The sequence below is a fragment of the Camelus bactrianus genome, chromosome 16 (assembly GCF_048773025.1).
Source record: "Camelus bactrianus isolate YW-2024 breed Bactrian camel chromosome 16, ASM4877302v1, whole genome shotgun sequence".
NCBI classification, from domain to species: domain Eukaryota; kingdom Metazoa; phylum Chordata; class Mammalia; order Artiodactyla; family Camelidae; genus Camelus; species Camelus bactrianus.
In genome coordinates, this window is record NC_133554.1 from 10753892 (window position 1) to 10770994 (window position 17103).

Consider the following 17103-nt stretch of genomic DNA (forward strand, 5'->3'; position numbering starts at 1 on the left):
GACTGGTGAGCACATTTGCCCAGATATGTAAGAATTCTGCATCTGCACGTTGGGGCAAGCGTGTAGGTGTTTGCTTGAGTTTGTGAGATTGTGTGGGCTGTGCTAGGTTTTTGCACATGTCTGTGAACAAATGTGTATCTGCTAGGGCATGCGTTGTCCACGTGTGTCTGTGTGCGTGTGTGTTCACCCTAAAGAGGAGCTGTGTCCTAAACAGGAGAGGCCTAAAGGGCGGGTCTGTCCAGGCGCCAGAGGGCAGGGGCGGCCCATTGTGAGGCAGAGCCTTGTGCATACACTTTTCCCTCCGGCACACACATCAGAACTAGCAGAGCGAGGTGGGGGGGCTCCCGGGCCTGGGGTGTGAATGAGAGCCGGACCCTCCATTCGCTGGGGGCCACAGCCCATGACTCTGGTTCCAGCATCTTCCTCACGGCAATTCTGGGCCTGCCCGAAGCCCTGATCCCTGTGCAGCTGCTCTGGGTGAACCTGGTGACGGATGGCCTACCTGCCACGGCCCTGGGCTTCAACCCTCCAGACCTGGACATTATGCAGAAGCAGCCCCGGAACCCTCACGAGGCCCTCATCAGTGGCTGGCTCTTCTTCCGATATCTGGCTATTGGAGGTGAGTGGAGCCCCAGCCCTTGGTGGCATTCCTGGAGCTTCCTAAGACTCAGCCTGGCTTATGCCAGAAAAAAAAAAAAAAAACCCCAAAAAACAACAAAAAAAACTGGGCTCATGTAAATGAAAAGACTAGAGCGTGCCTCAGGCATGGCTGGATCCAGGCCTCAGACAGTATCACTAGCGTATTTTGGCTTTGCCTCAGCTCCATTCTCAGGCAGGTGCCCCTTGGGGTGGCAGAATGGTTGCTGCAGCTCCAGCCCTCATACTTGTTGCATTACAACCCCCCAAAAAACAGACAAGAGAGCCTTTTATCCTACTGCTCCATCAGTAGTAGGGTAAAAGTCTCAGGCCTGTCCTTAGCCCACATTGGGTCACCTGCTTCTCTCCTAGCCAATCACAGTGGCCAGGGTATGGCGGATTCTGACTGCCAATCAGGGCCCAGCATTGGCCCCGAGGGTAGGTGCTGCCAACCACCGAGCTCAGAAAAGGAGAGAGTGGTTCCCTGACAGAGATTCGGGGAATTATTAGGAAGGGGAAAGGATGCCAGAAAACCACAGGTGTCCACTATAGCCAGTTTCCTCCTGCCCTCCCCACAGTGTACGTCGGCCTGGCCACAGTGGCTGCCGCCACCTGGTGGTTCCTGTATGATGCCGAGGGACCTCAGGTCACCTTCTACCAGCTGGTGAGCAAGGGAACGGCCAGGGAGCCTGCTGGGGTTATTCTGGAGGTAGAACCCACAGCCCAAGTTGTTGGGAGTTCCAGGGGAAAGGAGTCCGGAACCCCACGGGTGGCCAGAGGCTGTCCCCCCACCCCCACCCCCACACAGACGTGCGCCACCTCGGGAGTCAAGCTCAGGAGCCACAGGGAGCCTGGAGGAGAGGCTTCTCCCTCTCCCAGTCATTCAGTTACAGGGGCACCGAGGGTCTGACTGCCCAGAAGTGTCTTACCTTTATTGGGAAACCCCCCAAACATTGAGGGCTCAGAGACAGGAGCCCCTAAATGGTGGAACTTCAAGCAGAGGGTCAAACTGAGGCAACCAAGAGTGGAGGAAAGGAATCTGCCAGGCTCCCTACTTCCATGTTTCTCAGGGAGGGGACTCGTTGGCCTCTTGAAGTCACCTGGCTGGCAGGTGCACACCATAGGCCTGGCTTAGTTCAGCACAGCTCTGGAAGCAAGCAAGGAGACCCCTTAGCTGCCGTCTGTCAGTCTGTCCCTCTGTCTGAGCAGCCAGCACATCTTTGCTTGAACAAGCCTTGACGGCAATTCCGGGTTTCTGTTTAGGGGAGAGCTGCCAGGATGCGGCATTTCCTTCCTCTGAGTGTGCCTGTCTTTGCTACTTCCCTGTAGATAGAAGAGCTCCACGGAGGGGCCCCGCTTCCCGCCCACACAGTCTTGCCCGCCCCGAGGGCAGCGTTAGGGCTCTTTCAGGGGTTCACGTCCAGGTAGAGGCAGCCCAGAGATGCTTTCCTCCACCCACCAGCCCTCGAGCACATGGGGCTCTCACTCCTGGTGGCAGTGCAGAGCCCAGACCTGCATCCCAAATGCTGGTGCCCGCCAGCCCTCAGCCCCTGCTCACGCAGCTCCTATGGGAGCGGCCGGTGGAGAGAGGGCGCGTGCTGCCCGTCCCGCTGCGGCCTTCTTCCAGCCCTGTCCCTACCACCATCCTTGCACTAGGGAGCCCAAATCTCTGACTACCTCCACCCACATCAACCGTTATTCTGAGGGCAGTCTCATATGTCCAGCTGGATACCCCCTCTGGGATGTCCCACAGCCACACTGCACTCACCAGGTCCAAAGTCAGATCTGTCACTTTCCCCCAAACAGTCCCCTCCTCCATCTCCACCTTGGTTCCACTGCCTGCCTGGTCACCGAAGCCAGACTCCTGGGGGTCAGGCTAGACACACACTCCACTCCCACTACCAGCCAGTCCCCAGTCCCCTTGGTGCCACCTTCCCAACTGCCTTCAGGTTTCTCATTTTTCCACTTGGTCAAGAAATGGCTGTTAGGCACCAGCTCCTTGGCAGGCACAAACTGCTAGGGCTACGGCAGTGACCGGGCTGGCAAAGCCTCTGCAAAGAGCTTCCAGGCTGGCGGGGGAGAGAGAGGTGGAAATGGGCAGTCACATTTCACGGTGAGAAGTGCTTCAGCAGAGAAAAGGCAGGTGGCTATAGGACTTGGAGGTGGTCAAGTGTTAGACGTAAGGTAGAACTTTTCAGCTCCAGGCGTTGGGATTTCAGCAGAGATGCCCAGAGCCCCCCATGGTTCCTGGAGGAATGCTGAGTAAAGGCAGCTGAGTGGATCCTGGGTCCCGGCTGCCCAGGTTCACACCCTAGTTCCATCCCACACTAGCTGTGTGGTTTTGGACAAGCTCCTTAATCTCTCTGTTGGTTTCTTCATCCATATAAAATGGATAATAATAGCCCCTGCCTTCTGGGGCTATCAGGACGATTACCAGAGTCAGTCCCCATAAAGTGCTTAGACCAGCACCTGGCACACAGTACGAGCTATGCAAGTGTTAATTAATGAATCCCAGAGCAGGGCTTGCAGATGAAGATAAATAGGAACTAGCCAGGGAGGCAGAGGGAAAGAGGAGGCAGAACAGTGGCCTCACCCAAAGAAACAGATTCCCTCTGGGGCTCACAATGAACCTGTGAGGCAGAAGTTCCAGCCCTGAGCACCTTCTAGTGAACAGTGCAGGAGGCCACACTGTGGCCCATGACCTGGGGTACAGTGCGTGCGTGGCAGGTGCTCACTGGTGAAACCCAGAAGGTCTGAATTAGGCACCTTGATGTGTTCCTATCCTTCACATTTTCTTCCCTGGGCACGTGCTTGAGGATGCAAGCACGCATGTGTCCGAGTGGGAGGTGTGTGCCCCGTGTTACACGTACATGCAGGCATAAGGTCATTACCATTCAGGTCTGGGAGGTGGGGCCTGACGGTGGTAGCACAAGCGGCAGGAGCATTTGGTCCTCTTGGTCACTGGGTGGGTTCAAAGTTTAGGACACTTGCTCTGCCCTATGATCAGATCTGCCCTATGAAAAGGTGCACTTGTCCCAAATACCAGAGCTTGGCTTATTGGAGAAAATCCCACCGTTGATTTAAATAAGATTCTCCATCTCTTTGTTAAAATAAGAAATCTAGCCAAGCCGAAGTCTTTTATCATTTTTCATCTTGCATAAGAAGAGAAAAGTGCTAGCGGCCCCTTCTGGCTGACAGAGCCCCTTTCCCGCATTGATGCTGCGTAAGAAAATCAGGGATGTATTTTTACAGATTTCTCTTCGAGGGCTATTTTCACAGCACGTGGCCCCTATTCTAAACCCTTAGCTTAAAGGATCTCTGTGCTCTGATGAGACTCCAGAGGCCAGATTTATATTGTTGGAGAACAGAGCCTTTTAATGGTGATGAATGTTCACATTTATCCCCTTGGTGCAGAAGAGAACAAGACAGAAGTTCTCACGAGTGCCCTCGTTTCAGCATCTTATCACAGCAGATTCTGTGAGTGAGGCTTATGGACAGGAAGAAAACTCCCCTGGGGCTGCAGGGGCGAGGGCCACTTCCCTTATCAAGAGCCCCGAGAGCTCTTTGTTTGTTTGTTTTTTTAACTTTTTTTTATTGAGTAATAGTCATTTTACAATGCTGTGTCAAATGCCAGTGTAGAGCACAATTTTTCAGTTATACATGAACATACATATATTCATTGTCATATTTTTTTTTGCTGTGAGCTACAAGATCTTTTATATTTCTCTGTGCTATGCAGTATAATCTTGTTTATCTATTCTACATTTTGAAATCCCCGTCTGTCCCTCCCCACCCCCCGCCCCCTTGGCAACCACAAGTTTGAATTCTATATCTATGAGTCTGTTTCTGTTCTGTATTTACGTTCTTTTTTTTTTTAGATTCCACATATGAGCGATCTCATATGGTATTTTTCTTTCTCTTTCTGGCTTACTTCACTTAGAATGACATTCTCCAGGAGCATCCATGTTGCTGCAAATGGAGTTATGTTGTCGGTTTTTATGGCTGAATAGTATTCCATCATATAAATATACCACATCTTCTTTATCCAGTCATCTGTTGATGGATATTTAGGCTGTTTCCATGTCTTGGCTATTGTAAATAGTGCTGCTATGAACATTGGGGTGCAGGTGTCATTTTGAAGTAGGGTTCCTTCTGAATGTATGCCCAGGAGTGGGATTCCTGGGTCGTACGGTAAGTCTATTCCTAGTCTTTTGAGGAATCTCCATACTGTTTTCCACAGTGGCTGCACCAAACTGCATTCCCACCAGCAGTGTAGGAGGGTTCCCTTTTCTCCACAGCCTCTCCAGCATTTGTCATTTGTGGACTTTTGAATGATGGCCATTCTGACTGGTGTGAGGTGATACCTCATTGTAATTTTTATTTGCATTTCTCTAATAATTAGTGATAGTGAGCATTTTTTCATGTGCCTATTGATCATTTGTATTCCTTCCTTGGAGAATTGCTTGTTTAGGTCTTCTGCCCATTTTTGGATTGGGTTGTTTGTTTCTTTCTTGTTAAGTCATATGAGCTGCTTATATGTTCTGGAGATCAAGCCTTTGTCGGTTTCATATGCAAAAATTTTCTCCCATTCTGTAGGTTGTCGTTTTGTTTCATTTATGGTTTCCTTTGCTATGGAGAAGAGAGCTCCTTGTTAATTCTGCACCTGGCATATGTTGGGCCGCGTCATAAGCAACGGGCGGGGCTGGTGGAGCTGGATTTCAGTGGCAGAAATGGAGGGAGGGAAGGATGGAATTTTATTTAATAGTAGTGACTGAGGCCCCAGTAGCCTTCCTCGTCTGCCACCAAAGGTGAATTCTCGTCAAGTGGAATTTTGCTGACTGGTTTTTACATGCATTTACTTATTCAGTGGTCTCAGTTAATCCCCACGCCCACTCCTGCTCCTCCAGTGCTCAGGGTCCCATCCCCTGATTCCGGGGCTCCCTGCCGTCCTCCCCAAACTAATGCCAGCTACTCTCCCTCTGTCTCACCACACCCCTGCCCAGAATGGTCTGCCCTTCTCCCTGGCATGGTGCAGCCTCTCTGTCTCCATCCTGGGTGAGCGAGCCCCCCTCCCTGAGCCCTCCCTGTGGCAGAGCTGGTGATACTGAGTCCTCAGATGTGGGTGAGGGGGAGGGTGGGGCAAGGCTTCCCTCTTCCCATGCTCTGGCCCTGCTTCTGACCTCTGTTCTCCCCACCCCCTCCCAACCCCACCTGGGTGCCCTCAGAGGAATTTCCTGAAGTGCTCCGAGGACAACCCGCTCTTTGCCGGCACTGACTGCGAGGTCTTTGAGTCACGCTTCCCCACGACCATGGCCTTGTCTGTACTGGTGACCATTGAAATGTGCAACGCCCTTAACAGGTGGGCTGGGCATAGGGCCCTGGATCTGGGGTTGTAGGATGGGGGCTGAGGGTCAGTCAGGGTCCAGAATTAGGGTCAGAGGTGTCCAGGATCGTGGTCTGAGGTTCACGGGGTCCAGGATTGGGGCCTGAAGGTCAGAGGAGTCCGGAAGAGGGAGACCCAGTGGGGGCCAGAATTGAGATCCAGAGGACAAAGGGAAACATAATTGGGGTCTAAAGAAATAGAGGGGCCAGGATTGGGTCTGAGGGACAGCGAAAGGGGGTCCAGGCTCCTGGGGACTGAGTGAGCAGCAATGACACAGTCCTCTGGGCTGCAGTGGCCTCCCAGGAGCGCTCCAGTCCTTAAAGGGCAATGCTGAGGCTCAGACCTCCCCCACATCTCCACGGGGTTGGGGGGTGACCACAGCAGGGCCTGCCCGCATCCTGGCCCGAGGTGAGCGCCCTGTGCCCTTGGCAGCGTCTCGGAGAACCAGTCGCTGCTGCGGATGCCTCCCTGGCTGAACCCCTGGCTTCTGGCGGCTGTGGCCATGTCCATGGCCCTGCATTTCCTCATCCTGCTTGTTCCACCCCTGCCCGTGAGTCACTGTCCTGCCCCGCTCCCCTTCTCTGGCTCCTGGGGTGACAGGGTCCAAATCCTCCTCTGACACTGGACCTTTCTGGGCCCCTTTGTGATGGAAACCATCTGGGGGCTGGGGTGGAGGGAGATCTGATGGTGCTTAGTAAATGCAGCCTATGTCAGGACCCTGGCCAGCCGCTGTCCCCTAGATGTGTTCCCCACTTTGGGACCCCCCCCCCCACAAAGACTTGAGGAACAGAAGAGGTGGGGAATCTCCCAGAGCTGGGCAGGTGGAAAGACTACACCCTTTCCTGGTGCAGAATCCCTCCCACTTCCCAACAGAACAGAGGGATTCGGTCCTGCGGGTGAGGGCAGGGGAGGGCACCTCAGGCAGAAGAAACAGGGTAGACAAAGATCTGGAGGTGAGACCTTGAGAGGCATCTTAGATGTGCTTGTGAAGAGTCCCCTGCGGCCTGGGTGGATGAAGCGGTGGATTGTGGGGGCTCTGGGCAGTCCTTCCTTTAACCAAACCTCCCCTGCCCCAGCTCATATTCCAAGTGACCCCGCTGAGTGGGCGCCAGTGGGTGGTGGTGCTCCAGATCTCCCTGCCTGTCATCCTGCTTGATGAGGCCCTCAAGTACCTGTCCCGGAAGCACGTGGATGGTAAGTGGGAGGCCCCAGACCCTCTCCACCCTCCTGGCCTCCAGCCTGCCTCTCTGCCTACCCCTGCTCCCAGGCTGCAGCGGGCTGGATCCGGGTTCAGTCTGTACAGGGGGAGGTGTTCTTGGATTGCCAAGTGGAGGCTGTGTTAATTGCCAGGTGGGGTCTGGTGGCTGTGACCCTTGGTGTCTGCAGGGGTCGGGGCCCTGGGCTTACTGAGCGGCCAGCAGGAGCACTGCTCAGGGTCCCGCTGCTTGCTCCCCTCACTTGCCACCAACCCTGCACAACTGGGCCTGCTGTGCCCTCCTCTGGGCCTTGGCTGCTGACTTCTCTGAACCTGGCCTGTCTTTATCCAGGCATTGTTGTGACAGCCTCCCTGGGCATGGAGTGGGCAGCCGCTGATGGCCTCCCAGACTCCAGACCACACCAAGTTGGCCTCTTTGATGTGGGTGGGTGGAAGGGGGCAGTTCTCTGTTTCTGAGTTCACAGCTCTGGGTTTGCCTGAGGACAGCATGGCAGGGGTCCAGGTGAGGGGCAGCGTGTGGAGGAGCAGGCTGGGGTATGGCATCCATGGGGCAGGGTGCTCAGAGAGTGGGCGATTCTGAACCTCCCCAGAGCAAGGGAGGCAGTATCGTTCTCCCTGTCCAAGCTGCCCAGATAGGGAGGAAGCAGGGGCGAGAAACTCTGTTCCTGGGAGTTTGTGCCAAGGCAGTAGGCCCATGGCCAGGTTGCTAAGGAGGGCCTGGGTTAGGCCCAGAGATGGCTGAGGCCTGCACTGGAGCAGCTGGGTCCTTGAGGGCCACCACTGGCAGGAATGTATCCTCAAACCAGGGGAGGGTGCCTTGAGGGGGGTGTTATAAATAGATCACGTGCCTGTCATTCCGCAGGGGCCAAGGCAGGCAATCAGTCCCCATCTCCCACGCTGGCCAGCCCTCCTGGGAGCTGCAAATATTTTATCTTATTAAAAAGGCCAAAACAATTGGCCTCCTCTCTGTGGAGAAGCTGGCCCACCACGGGTCTGTCCAGAGGGTGACCAGACACATGGCGAGGGGAAAGGGGGCCAGCTGAGGGTGGAGGTAGGTGTTCAGTGAGGCCTGTTGGAGCCCATGGGTGGGGAGGAGGAGGGAGCTGGACAAGGCATTCTGCCCTCTGTGTGGTCCTTTCTGGTCCACCCTCGGACACTCCTGGGGAGGCGAAGGGTGGAAATGGCTCTGTCACCCGAAACTCCACCCACAGGAGCCCCAGCTCTGGCTGGAGCATGGAGGTGGTCCACCGGAAAGGCCACTGGCTAGCCTTGACCACAGTAACTCCACCTGCAGAGCCTGGCTTCCTGGGGGTGTGGGCGGCTTGGACAGTGGGCGGCTTGGACAGCTTCATGTCTTCGAGAGCCTTCCCTGGTGACCCCAGCTGCCAAGAGATTCTGCACATTTTCTCAAGAAAACTTAGAACATTTCTCAGCCAATGGGAAGAGCCTAGGTCTTGGGGACCATCGAGCACATTTTCTTGAGAAAACTTAGAACGTTTCTCAGCCAATGGGAATGGGCACCGCCCAGCACTGACTGCTCGGTGATGGCAGATTCCAGCCCAGAGAGGGGGAGGGAAGCAGGCCCCTCGCAGGCAGGCCGGGACAGGTTGGAAGGGCTGGGGAGGGAGCAATCCCTACAGGGCTGGGGTTGGGGGTAGTCTCTAGAAGAGGTCTGAAAGGGGAAGATTGGGCCTGGTGGAGAAGGGGCTGGGCTGGCATGGCTTGGCCTCTCTAGTGGGGCTGGGGCTCAGAGTGCAGGGTAGAGAGGTGAGGCCAGACTGTGGCAGGGGCCTCAGACACCAAGGTAAGGATCCTGAATGTTATCCTCAGGGAAGTGGGAGCCGCAGAAGGGTGGAAGCCTGGGAGGGGCTGGGTTGACCACAGAGGGCAGATGGCGGCGAGAGGAAGGGCAGGGAGGCTGATGGGCCTTGTTGAGCTGGTCTTGGCAAGGAGTCACTGAGGCCCAGCCCAGGGTGAGCCAGTCCTGGGCAACGCCCCCACCTCCACTGTTACCCTGACATGTTGACTATGCTCCCAGTGAGACTTGGCTTGAAAGCGGGGTTTGGGGAACTCTGGTGTCAGGAGTGGCTGTGGAACCCACAGGATGGACATAGGCTGGACATCTGTGGCCACATCTGAGAGGTGGGGTGGAGTGCGCCCACTGGCAGCCCAGACAGCTCTGCCTCGTGAGGCTGTGGTCCCTTGGGCCTCCTAAAGGCAGACAGGGCCGGAGTGAGACAGGGGACCCTGTTACGTTCCCAAGCCAGCCTGGTGGCCTTTTAGGGAAGTTTTGCTGAGGCCTGATGCTCATGGCTTCCCCGTGATTTACGAGGGATGTGTCCTGGAGAGGATTGTGGATGCTGGGTCAGCCCAGGGGGGTGGGGGGCTCCTCTTGCCCCACCTCCTGGCTCTGCCCAGGTGTGGCTGAGGAGCCGTCAGGCGGAGGCCTGTGGGCTAGACAGAGGGGAGGGGAGGCCTGGAGAGACTGGGTGGGGACAGATCTGGGAGGCTCCAGACATGGGTGGGCTTGGAGTTTATTCTGATGGCAGTTGGAGAGCCATCAAAGGGAATGACGGGCTGGATCTGAGTGTGACGCCAGGGACAGGGGAGTGATGGGGAGGTCAGGTAAGGTGGGACCGAGGGCACTTGAGGCCTGGCGGGGGCAGCAGAGGACCAAATGAGCTCGGGAGATGCAGGTGGTGAAACCAGCAGGCCTGGGTATGTGGGACGGGTGAAGTGTCAAGGATAGCCTTGGTTTCTGGGCCTTATGATGGTGGGTAGTGGTCCCCCAAACTGGAAACCAAGAGAAGGATCATCATCGGGTGGTCAGGGATGGAGAGGGTTGACAGGTCACTCAAGTGAAGGAAGCCCCAGGGACATCCAGGGGGATGTGGCCGGGCTGGGGGCTGATCGAGAGATGCTGTGGGGGAGTGGGGCTCTCCCGGGAGAAGTGGAGGATGAAGGGGTCAGAAGGATGGGCCTGCCTGGACGTATGCTCTCATACATACATCTTAACACGCTCTCGGTTTTTCTTCCAGAAGAAAAGGGCCAGAAGTGAGTGTCGGGAGCGGAGTGGAGTCTCCATGTACCTCAGAGTGACAGTGCCCAAGCATGCCCCCACCCCTGCCCCACCTCCACGCTCGCCCGCTTACTCACTGGGCCCGGCCACGGTCCGAAGGGCCATCCCCAGGCCCCCTCCCAGGGTCCCTGTCCCCACTCGCATCGCCTGGGGGCTCTGTAATTCATGTCTCTGGGGCTTTCCTGGGAAGTTCGTCCCTGAAGCTCTGGCCCAGGAGCTGCAGCCCGGGAGGGGCCTGCCCAGAAGCCCGAGCTCGTGGCAGAACCAGCGATGCGGAGCCCCCACCCCCAAAGCCACAGGCACATTCTGGAGCCTGCTGCCCCGTGCTCAGCAGCTGGGCATTTACTTGCTGACCTGCCTTTCTGCACTGACGGAGGACTCCTGGGACCCTCTTGGACCTCTCTCTCAGTGCCTGGTCTGGGGCCTGGTCAACAGGGTGAGGAGGGGACATCTGGGCCCAGCTGTGCACAGCAAGGGCAGACAGCCCCCTCCACTCTGCCTCCACAAAGCCGGCTCCTGAGGGCTTGAGCCTGCTTCTGTTTATATGTGTGGGGCCTGTTTCTGTTTATATGTCAGAGAGAGGGACACAAGAGTGGGGGGTGGGGGCTGAGCAAGGACCCCCTCCCCTGGGAGCCAGCCAGCCAGCCTGCCTGAGCTCAGCGCGCTCCCAGACCCAGGTTTCCCTGTCCAAGCAAACGAGATGTGCCAGCTCTGTGCTGTGATGCCCGCTCTGCCAAGCCGAGGACGGATTTGCCTCCGTGTCCCTGGCACCTGAGCCCCAAGACGTCCTTGGGCCCCTGACCACTGTGCCCTACAGCCCACCCGGTGCACCGCCATCTCGAGGTCTGCACAGCTGGGTGGTTCTGAGTCCTCTGGACTCTTGGCCTTGCTCTGTGCCCCTCACCCCACTCATCCATGAGCTGAAAGGGTGTCACTAAGCATGGTTAGTTACCCAGGGCACTTCCTCTCCCTCCCTCCTTGCTGGAGGAAAGCATGTGCTTATGGATCATGACCGTTGATAGGAAAAGAGCCTGGAGGGACAGAAATGTCTTAACTCAGCTTTTCCCCTTTGGCAAAAATTAGCTAGGCGCAGAAGAAGGCAGTGAGGAAATGGCTGCATCCTTGCCCCTCCTGGAGAGCGTACAGTGGTTGTTTTATATGTAAATCAAGACTCACATCCCTGCCCTGGGCCCCAGAATCAAGAGCCCCCTCAGCCTGCCTTACACACAGATGGGCTCCCCGTTCTGTGGGGCTCACCCGCTGCCCCCAGAGATTCTCCTTGTCTTTCCTGTTGGGGGCAGGGGGATCTGAGGAGGGCAGGGCCCTGTACCCACTTGCGGACATGCTGTTGGGCAGAGAAATAAAGTTTGAGTGTCTAGGGCAACGAGGGCCATCAGAGTCTGTTTCCTGGAGAGCTGTTCCCTTCTGCCCCACCACCTCATGTCTACCTGGGTGCTCCCACCACCTGTGCAACCCCCCACCCCACCCCACCACTGCAGGAGCCGTGAGCAAAGCTCTGGGGCTCCCACGCCGCCAGCCAGCTGGGGATCCTGTCCTCTGACCAGGCCCCAGGGAGGCACTGACATCCGGAGCCACATCCCAGTAGCAGAGGAGGGACTGCCTTCTCGCGTGCACAGCACTTGACAGTTTGTTCACGTGATCAAAGCCCTTTACACACATAATGATTCCAGGAAAACAGGCTGGGAGGGGTCTGTGACTAGGTGCCCCTGGAGCCTGGAGGGGCCCCAGCCCTGGCTGTTCCATGGGTACCGCACCTCCCCAAGGTTTTTCTCTTGCTCTGTTTTCCTCTCCTCCTTGGATCCCAGGATGCCTTCCACCTCGTCCTCCATCCTTTGGGGCCCAGCTGGAATGCGCCTCCCTGAGGCTTCCCTCAACTCACATTGTCCTGGGGCCTTGGGGCCTCATGAGGCTGCTTGACATTAACTCCTGACTTGCCCACGTGGCCCTGCCCTCCGGGAGTGGGGGCTCTGGGAAGGGAAGAGCCTAGTCCCCCTACCTCCTTCGTTTCCTCTTCTGAAGGGAGACTTACAGAAGTTCTGTATCTCTTCTACGCAGCTGCCCTGGGAAGGGGATGCGGGCCCTGTCCATGCAGCCAGAGGCAGGACCACCTATATATTTGAGGGGTTCAGTGCAAAATGAAAATGTGGAGCTTCTTGTTCAAAAATTAAGCATTTCTTAATGGTGGCAGCAGAGTAATAAACCAAGTGTGGGGTCCTTCTGAGCACAGGGCCCAGGGCAATGCGTAGACGGACCGTCCAGGAAGCCAGCCATGACCGGAGGAGACAGGACCTGCTCTTAGGAGCTCCCAGGTTTTATTTGGGAGAGAGGATTTGACCCACAGCTTGCAGTGGGAGCCAGGGATGGGCAGAGGGATTCCCCCAGTACAAGATGCACCTATACCATTTCTCAGGTCACAAAGCCTTTTCCCACACCTCATGCCAGGGTCCTCAACCAGCTCTGTGAGATGGACCAGGCAGAGGGTAGGGCTCCGCTTTACTGATGAAGAGCCAGAAGGCCTCCGAGAGCCTGAGCATCTAGCTGGCCCTCATCCTGACGGACAGGCAGCGCAAGGTGCTGAGATGGGCCTGGGGGGTTCCTGCGGGGGCAGGCGGGCTCCAGTGCCCCCGGCAGCCTCTGGGGCTTGTGGCCAGGCCTGCTTTGCCTCCACCCCCACCCAGGCCTGCCCAAGCCCGGCCTTGTCCTGCTTGCAGCACGGAGCCCGACAGGCCAGGATGGGGCGGCCAAGGTAAACAGAGGTTTCCTACCTCACGGCCACTGGCCCAGGAGGGAATTCCAGGGAAAGCCCCGGCACACTTATCACTGGCTCGGGGATGACAGCATAGCCTCCCCCTGCCCCTTCCAGAGGCCTGGATTTGTGCCCCTATCCCCGCCACACACTGCATCCCTCACAGGGGTGAGAGTGACCCCTCCTTGGGGCCGCGTTAGGAGAAATGGAAGGGCGAAAATAGAAAATGACGTACGTCCACATGAAGACCTGAACCCGAGTGTCCATAGCAGCTTTAGTCATTATAGCCCCAAACCGAAAACAACCCAAATGCCCATCAGCAGGGGAAGGATAAACAAACTGTGGTATGTCCGTACAGCAGAACATTCCTCAGCAATAAATAGGAGCATCCTCATATATGCCACAGAATGCACGATGCTGAAACCCCTGGTGCTGCGTAAAGGAAGCCAGAATCGAAAAGAGCCCCTACTGAGCTATTCTACCTCCATTAAGTTCTAGAAGAGGCAAAACCAATCTGTAGCAACAGAGCAGATCCGTGATTGCCAGGGCTGGGGGTTGGAAAAGATTGACAGCAAAGGGGCGGGAGGGAACATTCTAGGGTGATGGATTGGGTGGGGGAGGGTAGTTGCATGCTTTTGTCAAAACTCATCAAACTGTATGCCTAAAATGGGTACATTTTATTGCATGTAAATTATACCTTAGTGCAGTTTGATTTAGAAGAAAAGTGAAAAGAGGTAGGAGCCAGAGGTGGCGGGCCCGCGGCTGCTGTGGGTGTAGCGGTTGCAGCACCAGCAGGAAGTGGGGCAGGAAGAGGCTGAGGACCAAGGGGAAAAGGCCCAGAAGGATGGAGGGGAACCAGGGGTGTGTGATGCCTCGGACACTCGGGCAGGGGGGCTCCAGCCGGGTCATGGTCCGTAGTTGGGTGAAAGAATCCAGAGCCATGCAAGGTCCAGGCAGTGGGAGAAGCCGGCTTGCGAGCCCCTCCTGTGGCCTCCCCACGGATGCCTGCTCTCCCCCAGCCTCCCCGAGACAGTCCAGTTGGGCCAGCCCAGGGCCCTGTTCTAGCCAGCCTGAGAGGCTGTGTGGCATTGGGTGAGTCCCTGGGACACCAAGTCTGGCCCAGATGGTGTGGGGAGGTTGGACTGAACCCCACTATGGGCAGAGACATGGCCCCTGCAACCTTGGGACCCTGAGTGGCCAAGGAGACCCACTGGAGCCTATGCCGACCCCCTTGAGGGCCCAGGCTGGCCTCCAGGACAGGCACGGGCACCCTCCACGCTCACAGAGCCACTAAATTTAGCCAGGCAGGGGAGGCCATCCTGGGGCCGAGTGCTTGGCAGCACTGCCTTGTCTCCCTACAAGGCCTGGCTCAGTACCCGAGCCGGCCATCTGGCCTTTGGGCTTATAAGGCAGGTCTGGCGGGTTTTAAGAACTGGAGTCTTGGGGTGGGCTCTGGTCCAAGATCTCAGACTTTGGGGAGCCTCCTTCCGAGCCACCAGCAAACATGGGAGCTACTTGCTGTGTGACTTGGGCAGTGCACTCACCTTTCAGAGCCTCGGTGTCCCTTACCTGCGAAATGGGAATTCTCGGACCTGTATCATGCAGCTGCTCTAAAGAAAAACCTGCAGAATTCCCGGTTTCCCTCACTCCCCAACATGCCTAGAACAAACACAGAAGTCTGTCCCTGGGGATGCTGAAGTCGGGGCCAAAGGCGGGAAAGCAAAGTCCATGCATTTTAGAACCAATGAAAATCGGGGGAGCTTCCGGCCTTACTCTGGCAGAGATATTCTCAAGGAAGGGTATTTGGAGAAAGAAATGTGATTGCTTTTATTTCTCTTTATTTTGGGCACTTTTCGGTTATGATAACAACCCCGAAAGAGACTGTCCTCTGGGGCATCCTGTTTTCCAAGTGTCAGGGTCAGAACCGAGGCTGTGACAGGAGCACCTGTGTGTGCTCCAAGCAAGTCTGTCTGTCCATTGGTCCATCTGTTCGTCAGCAATCCTGGCTCCCTGGAGAAGGAAGAGGAGGAGGGAGAGAGGAGGGAGAGGAGGGGGTGGAGGACATGGTGATGATGTGAAAGGGACAGATACAGATTGGAGAATGACTCCCTGACTTCCCCACACCCCCCTTCTCCCTCCCTTCCTCCTCACCCCTCTCCCTCCTTCCTCCCTTCTTCCTTCCCCTTCTCCCGCTCATTTAGTCCCTGCCACCCTCCGAGTGTGGTGTGCATGTCTTGAGAAGGATGGTGGATAGGGACACAGAGATGCTCTGACAGTGTCAGCATCCACCCCACTCCCATGGCAAGAAGTTCCTGTCCCGGGTCTGCTATTCCAAGGGCCATGAGGTCAGCTGGGAAGGGGACAGGCTCTTTTGTCTGGGGTCAAGGTCAGGCCAAGCGGATGTGGCCACCACAGCTTTGGCTCCCAGCATCTCTGGATTTTTCTTGGAAAAGCTCAGGACGTGATTCTCACCAGCCCCTCTTGAAGGTAGCATCATCGGACAGACAGCTGAGCCTGAGATTGCTGGGAACTCTGCAGGAATTGGCCTGGGGAGCAGGAAGGGGCCGTTGGCCTGCCCTCTGTGGAAGCCCCCTTCTGTCCAGCAAGTGGCTCTACTCAGACAGGAGGCTGGGATTCCCAGCCCCGGGGCCTGGCTCCCTGCCCAGAGTGATTTCCCAGCTAAAGGCCTGCCAGAAAGAAGCCTCCTATCAGCCTTCAGGGTGAGGCAGCTTGGACAGGGGGTGTGAAGGGAGCCCCGAGGACACCCAGCCTCGGTTGAAAGAGGGCCAGGGAGGCCTTCCTGCTTCAAACTGGGGCCTCCTGTACCACACAGGGTGAGCTTGGGCAATTCATTTCTCCTCTCTGAGCTCCAATTTCTTCATCTGCTAAATGAGGGGGAGGTTGGGGGAGGCCTCCAGCTCTGGTGCTCGGAGAGCTAACACAGGAACTGCCCCGGCCCAGCCCTGCCTCAGGGCCTGGTTGGGGCTGAGGGCACGGGCTGCAGAGGAGCTGTACCCCAAGTGCAACAGTGCCTCAATTTGAGGAAACTTCCATTATCGCCACCATTTCACATATAAGGAAGCAGATTCGGGGAGTGAGGCAACATACCCAGGCCCCCATAGGCAGCAAGAGGCATTCACCCAGGCAGCATGATGCCAGGCTCTCCCTGCTGGTCTCTGGGAGCCCAGAGCTGATGTGTAACAGATGTGGCCCTTGTCTTGTTGGGGTACCTGCCCCCCGTGCTGGTTTCAGGGAAGGTAGAGGTGGGGTTAGGATCAGAGAGGTGGGAGAATGGAGATGCAAGCCCAACACTGAGGTTGACTGGGGACAGACCAGGCTGGGACCCAGAGGGACAGGTGGATGGAAGATGGCCTATAAGGTCAGGGTGGGTGTCCTGCCACAGGTTCAGGAAGTGTCAGGCAGCTGGACCGGGAGCAGCCCTCCTGCCTCTCTGCCCTCCTGGCTGCAGACCCCCGGGGCCTGAGCTTTCCACCTGTGGGCCAAGGTAGGGTGGGGAGGATGTTTGGATATGGGATGGGTCCCTGTTTTGGGGAAGGCTCCAGCCTGTGGCCACTCCACCCACGCCCTGGCCTGAGCCCCCAGCTCTGTTCTACCAGGTTTGTGGGGGACTGACAGCTTTATCTTTGGCTTGTGTTGGGTGGCCCATGGTTTCCTGCCAACAGCTCCCGTTTCCGGAGGCCCAGCAGGGCCTGGGCGGATCCAGGAGGGGCAGTGGGGCCGGGCCTGGGTGGCCCCCTGGCCCCGCCCCCATCCATCTTGGGGAATTTATTTGTCCACAGGCGCAGCTGGCCCACGGTCCATTGCCTGACAGGAGCCTAGAGCTGCTCTGACCGCCCCAGGACTCTTCCTCTCAACCCAAGTGCTGCCAGCTGACCTCTGACTCCTGACCTCTGGCCCCACCTGCCCTGCCCTGCTCTTCTGAAGGCGCTAGGAAACCCCTAGAAGCTTTGCCATAGACGTGGGTGTAGACGCCGGGCTCACCCCGGAGCGGAGGCTGAGCA

The 17103-nt window shown here is 56.8% G+C and overlaps 1 protein-coding gene across 3 annotated transcripts in view; it reads left to right on the forward strand.

Annotated features, from left to right (window-relative positions):
* Nucleotides 1–17080, forward strand: part of ATP2A3 (ATPase sarcoplasmic/endoplasmic reticulum Ca2+ transporting 3) — a 39345-nt gene extending 22265 nt beyond the window's left edge. Inside the window, exons 16-21 of one of the 3 annotated variants that reach the window (XM_074342562.1) lie at nucleotides 417–619; nucleotides 1215–1300; nucleotides 5862–5995; nucleotides 6452–6569; nucleotides 7096–7213; nucleotides 16882–17080. In XM_074342562.1, coding sequence (XP_074198663.1) covers nucleotides 417–619; nucleotides 1215–1300; nucleotides 5862–5995; nucleotides 6452–6569; nucleotides 7096–7213; nucleotides 16882–16910 — 688 coding nt within the window. In that variant the 3' untranslated portion in view covers nucleotides 16911–17080. Of the gene's footprint in view, nucleotides 1–416; nucleotides 620–1214; nucleotides 1301–5861; nucleotides 5996–6451; nucleotides 6570–7095; nucleotides 7214–10273; nucleotides 11699–16881 lie in introns of those variants that run through there. The other 2 variants (XM_074342564.1, XM_074342563.1) reach the window with 2 other exon arrangements.
* The last annotated feature ends 23 nt before the right edge of the window (nucleotides 17081–17103 follow it).